Source organism: Physella acuta, unplaced genomic scaffold (genome assembly GCF_028476545.2).
Source record: "Physella acuta isolate Inbredline_101_S28 unplaced genomic scaffold, ASM2847654v3 ptg000281l, whole genome shotgun sequence".
In the NCBI taxonomy this organism is placed as follows: domain Eukaryota; kingdom Metazoa; phylum Mollusca; class Gastropoda; family Physidae; genus Physella; species Physella acuta.
In genome coordinates, this window is record NW_026731800.1 from 611,539 (window position 1) to 623,272 (window position 11,734).

The 11,734-nt window shown below is 34.7% G+C and overlaps 1 protein-coding gene and 1 non-coding gene across 2 annotated transcripts; one reads left to right on the forward strand and one right to left on the reverse strand.

Annotated features, from left to right (window-relative positions):
* Positions 1-310: 310 nt before the first annotated feature.
* Positions 311-382, reverse strand: Trnah-gug (transfer RNA histidin (anticodon GUG)). The gene has a single exon. It is a non-coding gene; the product is annotated as a tRNA-His (tRNA).
* A 2,093-nt stretch (positions 383-2,475) lies between these two features.
* LOC131939493 (low-density lipoprotein receptor) lies at positions 2,476-10,682 on the forward strand. The gene is made up of 4 exons (XM_059297820.1): positions 2,476-2,809; positions 8,169-8,288; positions 9,542-9,661; positions 10,393-10,682. The coding sequence occupies exons 1-4, from the start codon at positions 2,707-2,709 to the stop codon at positions 10,515-10,517; spliced, it is 468 nt and encodes a 155-aa protein (XP_059153803.1). The 5' UTR covers positions 2,476-2,706; the 3' UTR covers positions 10,518-10,682.
* Positions 10,683-11,734: the final 1,052 nt, after the last annotated feature.

Here is an 11,734-nt window from a genome sequence, read left to right on the forward strand (position 1 = left end):
TTTCTCCTTTTTAGTCCGTTGCTACACATAAAAAAAGTGGTTTTTAAAAAGTTTTTTATATAATTTATTTTCTACTTTATCTAATGACTTGATTAAGTATGACTTGACTAAGTGTTTTTAAATACACGGACTAAAAATCTTGAGCGACCGATACGCTTTAAACAGAGAAGGGGCGTAATTTAATTAAGCTAATTTAGGTCTCTAATTGCTAGTTTTTTATGATTGCATCTGAAATTGTTAGGCGATGACATTTGATGACACGAATTTTGGAAATTTGATGGTGAACGTACCCACTTTTTTTGTCATCAAATGCCGTGACCAGGATTCGAACCTGGGTTGTCGCGGCCACAACGCGAAGTACTAACCACTATACGATCACGGCCAGCGCGCTCACATCGATTGGGGCCGAAGTAACTGTGTCAATAGGCCTCCAGTCTTGTCGGTATCTTTAGAAATCATGTCCTCAATTTTAGGGTCCTTGGGGCGTAATTTAATTAAGCTAATTTAGGTCTAATTGCTAGTTTTTATGATTGCATCTGAAATTGTTAGGCGAAAATAGCCTGCATGCCGAATTTCAGATCTCTAGAGCAATCAGAAGTGGGCTAATTTTCGTTGTCAATTTTAACAACAAACCCACAAACAAACGCGAAGCTGAGCTAAGAAAAACGTGTTAATAAATAAAAAAAATAAAGAATTAATATTAATCAAGTCGGTCTCAAGCCAAACATCACATGATCAACCTTCGAGTAAATTAACAGTAGAATAGTCAATTTGTGCGCTTTTTGCAAGTTAAATTAATAATTAATTTGAGTTCATCCACTTGTATTAATAACGTACAATAGAAAAAAATATTTACTATTAACTGTGCATATTTTAAAATTATCACTCATAGATTTATTTTGAATAACTGATAAGTCAAGCAATGACCGGAGAGGGGTGACACCAAAATCTTATAATTTACGATGAAAACGATACTTTTTCCACATAAATCAATAGGTGTATTAATATAATGTGCTCACAAATTGGCGCAATTAGGCAATTATATAAGCCTATGTAGGCCTACACCATTATATATATATATATATATATATATATATATATATATATATATATATATATATTTATTTATTTATATATATATATATATATACATTTTTGGAGGGGGTGACACCACGAGATGCCACACCGGGTGACACCCGACCTAGCGATGCTACTGTGTATGTCATTTCATGCTAAGTTAAAGTTAGAATTTAAAAGAACACGATGAATGCCGAGAGCGTTGGAACATTGTATTAAATTATATTAAGTATAACATAATTGCAACCTACATACTTCATACTAAATATTTTTCGTGTGTTATAAATATTAATATATACGACATATACTCTGGTGTGGGGGTGGATGAGTGATGATCCAGCTGAATAAAAAATCTAAAACCGCTGTAAGCTGATTCTTTAACAGATATAAAATGTTTAGCAACCCCAACACATCTTCCCCACCCACCTTCACCCCCGCATTCTATTTTTACACACTGTGAGAGTAAATGATATAGGCCCTAGCAACAACTAAATGTGTCATCAGTAAGTGAATGCGTCTGTATGAAGGCGGGGATAGTGAGTTGAATACGGTATTAGATAGTTTATATAGGTCATGTGAGGGGGAAGGCGTTGCTTATTATTTCCTTTAAAGCCAGTATGCTTTCAACAATAAAAAATTCGTTTAGATGATATATTCTCATAGCATAACCTGCTTGAAAAAAGAAAATTACAATGCGCTGATTGTTCCATCCCACCCCCACCCAGTCCTATTTCTTCACCATAGAAGGGCCACCACTGTATATAGATTTTTTTAAAAAAAACACATCACATTGACCTAGCAACTTTAGGAACTACGTTTCAATCTGGCGTTATGATTGGGGGAGGGGATTGGAGAGGGATGATCAAGGTGAATCTAACACAATTCAAACTATTTTTAGTTGATTGTATAACGAATCCTAAATTCACATATTTGAAGTGTTAATAGTATACCCACGAAATAAATTAATCATTTTGTTTAGATATCAAAAATGTCATTTCAATTAGCTTTCAGTGTGTGAGCGTGCATTGAGCAATTCATCGTGTGTATGCGGGGACATTTTTACCGATTATTGTTTTTAGAGCGTAATTCCATGCCCATAGGTACATCGAGCCCACAGTGTGCGAAAAGGGGCGGGGAATTATGTAAAACCACACCAATGTGCGAAGCTGGTCCAATTGCGACCGAAGGGTCTTGTATGCCACGAGTGTTACTTTGATGATGTGTGGGTTATGTGGCGATCGAGGAAACTAATCCTACTATGTCAGTCAGCCACAATTTTGAAGCTCCTCCCATATCGAGAAAAAACGAACTATTTATTGGTTTTTTCATATAACCAATGAAACCTTCATTTTTAATAGTAACCAATACTAATGCTTAAATATAACACGTTATTTTATATTGGTAGGCCCTGTTTTCCGGATACATTGTGGGTCAACATTATATTAGGCCACTTTTATTTCCCCGAATAGCGCCAGGTATTTATTGCAGTTCAGTGGCCTTTATATGCCCAGAAGATTTGTTTCTATGACCAGTTTGCAACAAAAACTAGACTTGTGATCAGAAAATACTTTGGTATTTTTTAAACTCTACGGCTAGATATTTTCCGGACATAGACGGCTGTCGAAGTAGATGATCAAAATGACGTCATTTCGTCTTCATTTGGTGATTTTTCTACTCAGCATCGCTGGTGCCTTATGCCGGAATTTCATGAAGAGCATTCTACACAACCGAGGTAATAAATAATGTTGTCGTGCTTCAAAACATGTTTTCTAATTTTATTCATATTTTTTTTTGTTTTTAAACCATCTGTTAAGGTACTTTCATAATAGCACTACCAAGTCAAATGTTGTTTTTTTTTAAAATAAGGCTAATGTAAAACTTTAGTTCTGTAACTGTCTGGATTAGGGATAAACGGTATTAACGTTTTACTAACATTACGACTAAGTAGAAGAGTAAAAGAAATTATTTTTGAACGTGTGCAAACGAAGTATAGAGAAAGTCTTATAATCGTGCAAAAAAAATCGAGATATTTTCAAATCTCGATGTTTTACAGCTCCCTGAGTAAGAAAAACATAGTTTTGCAATCTTGTCTGTATGTCTCTGTGTGTGTATGTGTGTGTCTGTGTGTGTGTCTGTGTGTGTGTAAACACGATAACTTGAGTACCGTTAAAGCTAGGTTGATGAAATTTCATATATAAGTATTTTATTAAAATAGTAGATCCTAATCAACTTTTGAGCGATTTCCGATTTTCTGTCTTCTTTTAAACTTTGAGTAATTTCTGTTTACCGGAAGTAGTAACTTTTGCTATTTCCGATTTCTCAAAAAATGCATGTGAATTTATAAAGTATTAATAATATTCTGCACTATTATGGACATTTTATTTGGCGTTAACTTGGTGTGCAATTCTTTTTTCTACGAGATTATATTATATTATTATAGAAGTTTAAGTATTGAAAATGGAATAAAAATCATGTCTATATCCCAAGTTGCCATCCCCTGTTGTTTCATATAAGAATATTCGGAAAGTTTAGAGAAGATCACTCCCGGTTTATTTAAATAGTAGTGTTAAATGTTTGTAACGTTAAGATAACGAGGGTCTGGTGCAGGGCGTCTGTAAATTGATGCAGTGGAATTCGTTTTCTTAGTAAAGTCAAAACATTGGAACCGCTTGTAGATCGAAAGGTAAAAATTAAAAATTACAATTACATTACTACTGTGATTTTTTTTTAAAATGTAGTGTAGTGTTCATACTTTAAGCCTTTTTTAAAATGGTAAAATAAAGTTAATGACATCTCATAAGAACGCATTTCGCAAAAATACTACACATCAATGTGCAACAAGTAGGCGAGCAAGCGTATAACAGCAATTATACGTAGACAATATTAGCACAATCATACAACATTGTTCATAAACTAATTCGAGAAAATTTTAAAAAAAACCTTATCTCTCATAAGACTTTGGTATGATCTTCAAGTGAGAAATATAAGTTGGCACTGTTGGTTAAGAGTTACTCTTTCCGCCGTCATCGTATAGTAAAATAACATTTTTAAAAAATGTTTGTCAAATTCTACGCAATTTTTTTGACATTGCTGGTTGTTGGCTCCTTTGGGAAACGCAGCTTCAAGAGTTATCTGCACGATGCTAGGGTCTACGACCAATTCCCGAAAAATCTTAATTTTAAAATATAAACAACTGTGTTTTATGCATAGAATTGTGTTTGTTATCAAAATTTCAAAATTAAATTGATTAAGAATGTATATTTGGTAATATTATTAATTATCTAATATTAACATTTTTCCGGCAAACGGCTTTAGGGCAAGTGGAATTCGGGCATTTGTCGCATTCGGGCAGGTGTCCATTCGGGCGTTTGTCGCATTCGGGCAAGTGTCCATTCGGGCATTTGTCGCATTCGGGCAAGTGTCCATTCGGGAAATCGGTCTTCGGGCAAACGGCATACGGGCAAGTGTCTTTCGGGAAAACATCAAGTCTTGAGTCTAGTTTTTGCGTAACTCTTGCTAGATCTAATCATCTATATATATAATTCTCTTCTTCGAGCCGTTAGAAAACAAGCTGCAAACGCTCTCCCTACCTCCCCACCCCTACATGGTTTTAGTGAGCTGTGTTCACTCTAAATGTTTACAAGCAGAGCCAACGATTTTAAACGTAGGGGGGGAGGAGGGGGGGGGGAGGGAAGGAAGGGGGGGGGGGGATTATAGTCCTTAACGAGCTACTTATAGTGTTTTAAAGAAATATTTTCAGTGTCAGCGTTGGTACTGTCGAATTCACAAATTATGAATTATTGAAAATTAGAAACAACTAAATAGCGGCGTATGTTATGTCGCGGGCCGGCTCGTTAGACCTATTCTAGCTAGATAGATCTAGATCTAGATAGATAAATCACAAAGATTTATATCAAGTATTTAACGACTAAAAAATGTATTATGATTATAAAATCGATTGTATTTTTATCTAATTAATCTTTCGTTTGTATATAATTAATCTTTGGTTTGATCAAGATTCTATATCTAGATCTATAAATAACTTTCTTGGCCACCTGATATTTAGATCTATAAATAAATAGATAACTTTCTTGGACAGTTTGTACAGCTAGAGAAATTTATTGTAAAACTAAATGAAAAAGACAGTTGAAAGTTAATATAACTATTGGAACGTAATAAATACAGCAAACGGACGTATTGTTAAAGTTATGACCGAAGATAATTAGCTTTAGAAAGAGTTAAATTTTTGAATGGGCCACAAAGTCTATGATGGAAGCCGCCATCTTATTGTACTAAAAAATAAACAAATCATGTGACGTTACTATGCAGTCAAGGTAAAGCCATTGTTTGAAAAATTTAAAATTAATGTGGTTAATCTACCTATGAATAAATCAATAAATTAATTAACATCTTGAAATAAATTTGTGATTAACAGTCTGTCTGAAAACAGAAATTGTTCTCTACCTACATACTATTTTACAGCTCACCACCTAGCGCCGATTCTCTCCAGACAAACAAAACAACAAACAAACAAATAAATATTCAAACATGTAAATAAACTTGAGTTTTAGTAGTATACTAGACTACCCGTTATCTAGTTAGATAACTGTGGGTTTCGGGGGTCATCCATAAATGACATCACGTCTGTCAGCACTTATCATTCCAAAAAAACCAGACCCCACATTCAAAAAGACGTTTTTTTTATATTTTAAAAACTCTACTAAACTCTACTTCACGTGCCCAGTGTCCCGCCAAGTCTCAGACAAGAAAAATTAATTGAAAACATTGATGTAAATAAGAAAATAAATCTTTTTACTATTAGTAAAATCATTGTTCTAAACTTTTATAATAAATGTCGTTAATATACCAATGAATATATCAATAAATTAATTAACGGCGTTAAATTAGTTTGTAATTAACAGTGTGTTTAAGAAAGAACAATGAGTTCCACCCAAAATCCTATTTTACAGCTCTACACATAATGTAAATACTCCCCAATAAGAAATCAGACAAACAAACAAACAAAAAAATGAGTTATCAAACATGTAAACTTGAGTTTTAGTAGTATACTAGACTACCCGTCATCCCTTGGATAACACTGGGTTTCGGGGTCATCCATAAAAAACATCACGTCTGTCACTTTTCGTCACAAAAACCAGACCCCACATTCGAAAAGATTATTTTTATCTTTTAAAAACACCGAAAACACCGATTTTGGACTATCCCTTCATATACTGACGTCACAGGTGACCTACTCAACTCTACTTCACCTGCCCAGTGTTCCGCCAAGTCTCAGACAACATGTTTTTATCGTTTTTTTTAAACGATTCCAGCGGAGCATGTCTCTGACCACACTATCCCTTCATATGCTTAGGACAAAGAAATAGATGCACTCTACTTCACCTGCCCTGTATTCCGCCAAGTTCATATAAGCAACTTTATCATTCACATCTAGACAATAAAAAATTGAAAAAAAATAAATTAACATTGACGTATTAGTCTAGAACCCGTGCCACCCGCTTGAAAGCCGATTACAGTAACAACTTAGCTATTTAACTCGTGACGTCACAGAGGTTTTTTTTACACTATAGTTTATCACTTTGAGTCTCCTTATGCAACTTGATTTACGCGCATAGATCTAGATCTAAGTCTAGTAGTAGTAACTTTCGAACGCCCCCCACGATCAATCTTGGTACCAGGCGGTAGGACGACGTCCCGCGTCTAGTGGGTGGGGAAGGAAAGCCCGATGAGAGCCAACGGAAGTAGCGACCGATGCGTAGGAAACTCTCGTGGTCGGGGTTTGTTACACTGAGGCCTGCCTGGCTAATGGGAGCCCAACTCCTGAGCCGGTTTCCGTATAAGAAAGGAAGGAAATAGTAACTTTCAAATTAAATTTTATCTTAAATTTGCCAATTACATAGCTAAACAAACAAAGATTTATATAAAATAATGAAGGTCTGAAATTATCTAGATCTAGATTCTACGACTCGTTTGCTTAAGTCTTAAGTCTAGTTTTTACGTAAATCTTGCTCGATCTAGATCTAGAATCTCGATTTAATCATTAGACCTATTCTAGCTAGATAGATCTAGACCTAGATAGATAAATCACAAAGATTTATATCAAGTATTTAAGGACTAAAAAATTTATTAAGATTATAAAATGGATTGTATTTTTATCTAATTCATCTTTGGTATGTATCTAATTAATCTTTGGTTCGACCTAGATTCTAGATCTAGATCTATAAATAACTTGCTTGGCCACCTGATATTTTTAGATCTATAAATAACTTTCTTGGACAGATTGTAGAGCTAGAGAAATTTATTGTAAAACTAAATGAAGAAGACAGTTGAAAATTTGTATAAGTGTTGGAAGGTAATAAAAACAGCAAACGGACGTATTGTTAAAGTCATAGCCGACAGAAAATTAGCTTTATAACGCGTTAAACTTTTGAATGGGCCACAAAGTCAATGATGGAAGCCACCATGTTTTTGTACTAAAGAGTAAACAAAATTTGTGACGTCACTATTCAGTCAAAGATAGCCATTGTTCTAAAACTTTAAAATTAATGTGGTAAATCTACCTATGAATAAATCAATAAATTAATTAACATCTTAAAATAAATTTGTGATTAACAGTCTGTCTGAAAACAAAAATTGTTCTCTACCTACATACTATTTTACAGTTCTGCATATAGCGTAGATACTCTACAGTAGTCAATCAGACAAACAAACAAATAAATATTCAAACATGTAACCAAACATGAGTTTTAGTAGAATATAGATAGATAGATATTCAATGCCAGTAAATTGACACGTTAATTATTGTTGGTTTAGCTTTTTTTATTTTATAATATAACGTATCACTCAGCCGATTTATCTTTTGCCTGTCTATTTCTTGGATCTTTTATAATTGTAAACTTAAAAATAAAAGTCAGTATAAGAATGTTGGTATAAAACATTATTTCTAATGCTATAGAATGTATTGAAAAAATATATAATTCAAAAACTTTCAAGTGAGTGTTTCATTACAAAGTATGTTTTCTTACAAAAACCACGATCTGCTTTACTACAATTTATACGCATATCCCCAGCTCTGAATTGCAAGCCAAACGAGTTCCTATGTAAAGATGGCCAGAACTGTGTCCCCATGAAACTCACTTGTGATATAGAGGAGGACTGTGGCGATGCCTCGGATGAACGTTTAAATTGCCGTGAGTTTTATTTATTGATTATTTCCCTTTATTTTCTGTGGTACATGAAAGTTACTCGAAAAAACATATAAATATGTATATAAATGTATTTATATAAATATATATATATAGCCTCGGTCGGCTCTCGTGTGTGAAAATATCAATGATAACCTACACTGCAAAAGTAGGCCCAACTAGATTAACACTAGTGAGAAATTATTCGCCTCGCTGCCGAGTGTATAAACATAGAGCTAAGCTGGTAGAAAAATTAATTCGGCATGCTAGAGAAGCATGAACATGGAACTACCGCTGAAAAACTATCAACTGTCAATGTCTTTGAATGCTTATAATTAACCACTGTGCTATTGCATTTAGCGATGTTCTTATTCATATTCAAGTCTGGCTTTGTTTTTCAAATACATTGATGTTTTTTTTTAAATACAACACATAATTTATGGGAATAAGAGAATGGTTATGTAGAAGATTTGTGTTTATTTACAACACATGTTGCTTTTTCTCAGAATAGAAAGTAGAATCGTGACACTTGTCCGAAAAACACAACCTTTTAAATCGCTTGGATAACTAGTGGGTTAATTAATTCTGATAAGAAAAAAAATGTAATCTTTAAAAGTATAAAACACAGAGTTTAGTTAAACAGCATTTTAGTAACATTAAAAATAAATTAAGTAAGCTGTAATCCTGCATTTGAAATGACCGTGTCTGTATGTTTAACTTGACTATCTATTTACTTTGTGCTGAATCTAAAGTGACCATGCCTGTATATTTAGCTTTACCATCTACCGACCTTGTCCCGACTCTACACTGGCTATGCCTGTATATTTAACTTGACCACCTACCTACCACCACCTACCTGTCTGTATATTTAGCTTGACTGTCTATTTACTTTTTCCTAATTCTAAACTGACCTTGTCTGTATATTTAACTTGACCATCTATCTACCACCACCTACTTGTCTGTATATTTAACTTGATCACCTAAGTAGCACCACCTACCTGTCTGTATATTTAACTTGACCATCTAACTAAAACCACCTACCTGTCTGTATATTTAACTTGACCACATAACTACCACCACCTACCTCTCTGTATATTTAACTTGACCACATAACTACCACCACCTACCTGTCTGTATATTTAACTTGATCACCTAAGTAGCACCACCTACCTGTCTGTATATTTAACTTGATCACCTACCTAAAATCACCTATCTGTCTAAACATTTAGCTTGACCATCCACCCTCTTCATCCTTACAGCAACTGACTGCTCACACAAAAACCAGTTCAAATGTGCCTCTGGAAACGAATGCAAGTCAAGGTTTTTTGCCTGCGATGGTATCGCCGACTGCACTGACGGGTCAGACGAACAAAACTGCGGTATGATTTTTGTTTGTTTATTTGTTTGTTTTTTGTTTGTTTTTTGTTTGTTTGTTTGTTTGTTTATTTCTTGCTGGTTAGTACATGACTTAGTGACGGTATCCTAGGAGCTCAAGCGATAGCAAGGCCTAGCACCGCTAGACTGCTATCTGGAATGTTTCGCTTTCGAATCCAGGTTCAAGTCCGTAGAACGTCCCTGAGTCCACCCACCTCTAATAGATACCTAACTCGCATTAGGGAAAGCAAAGGCGGCTGTGCACAGTGAACTTCAGAATCCTTTTTCATAAACAGTCTGAGCTTAAACATCTTTTGTCTTACACTATTTCTTAGCATAAACATCTCCTGATTTACTTTACTTTAGCATCAACATACCTAATTGTAAAACATTTAATCCTAGACATTTCCTGTCAGAAAATATTTAAGGCTAAATTTTGTATACTTTTTAAAACCAGAAAACGCTTTATCTGATAATCTAAGCATCAGTGTAACATACTTGTCTTTTGAAAGCTAGAAACAGTGTGCCTTTAAAATATACTTTTCTATTTCGTGGAAAGGGATGGCGGGCAATAGACCCCCCCCTACCCGGATCCTGAAAAGATGCCTGAAAGAAACTGCCAAAAAAACGCTGTCGCTGATAATCTTAACCCCAATCATCAATGTAGCATTGTAGTTTTTTTTTAAAGCCGGATAACGCCTGAAATCAGTGTAACTCTTCTGTCATATATTTACAGAGAAATTCGTGTGCTCTGACGGTGAAATCAAGTGCGACAACCACCTCTGTATTGAGGCGGACTGGAAGTGTGACGGCAACAACGACTGCGGTAACAACTGGGATGAGACCGGATGCAGCGGTTAATTAATCAACCATCGATTGAACTATTTTACAAATCACGTGCCAGTCTACATACATGCCCAAAAATATATGCACATTCGAGTGTATTTGTAAAATATGAGAATAAAAAGATATGTGACTATTTATTAAAAAATAAGTTTATAGAGATAGAAGATAAATAAATGTATTAACACGATCTACTTTGTAAGGAGCGTGATTTTTAAAATTAGTTTATGCTTGCTTATCTGCAGTAGCATAATATATATATATATATATATATATATATATATATATATATATATATATATATATATATATATACCCGGCATTGTTCGTGTTTAGGAAATATAGGAAATATATTAGTTTCCAATAAACACTAATCACAACCAATCAAAACCAAACACAAAAAAACGCAAATAAAACACAAATTCAAACACAAACAAAAACACGAACAAAAACGCATACACAAACCGTGCCACAAACACAAACACAAAAAACGAAAATAAACCCAAACACAAAAAAAAACACAAACGCAAACAAAAAAGCAAACACAAATACAAATAGAAAACACAACCGCATATCTAAACGCAAACAATAACTAAAATAATGCAAATAAACGCAAACATAAAACCAAATTTAAATGCAAATATAAAAGCATACTGCTCATAGTCCAGCCCGGGGCGACAAATTACACCATGCTGAGGTGCCGGTGGAACCGCCTGATTCAACTTAGTAAACGACTAAAGTACCCCCAACTTATTCTTAGTCTTATGTGCTCACTTCAACAAACGTAGGCGCCAAAGCGAACACGGGAAAACCCGAGGCACCAAATAGCACTCTGTCGGGGCGCCAAATAGCACCCTGTCGGGGCGCCGGGGGACACCCGAATTCGATTCAGATAAACACTATAGTTACCTTTCTTATACAAAGTCTATCGCACTGTTTGAAACGAAATTATGCACCATAGCGCTCCCAGGATAGCCCAGGGCGCCAAATCGAACCCTGCCGGGGCTCCGGCGCACGCACATGATTCAAGTTAGTGAACGAATGTAATACCCCAAGCGTATCCGCACACGGAAAGATAAAATTAAACATAGATTTAATAAAGAAAATGCACACATTTAGCTGGGGATTAACGAATGTGTTGTTTATATAGATTGTGCGTAATCTATGTTTGTGTCAAAATCAGGCTTTCAGGGGGGAACAAAACTAAAATATCTAATTCGCCTAATAAAGGAAAT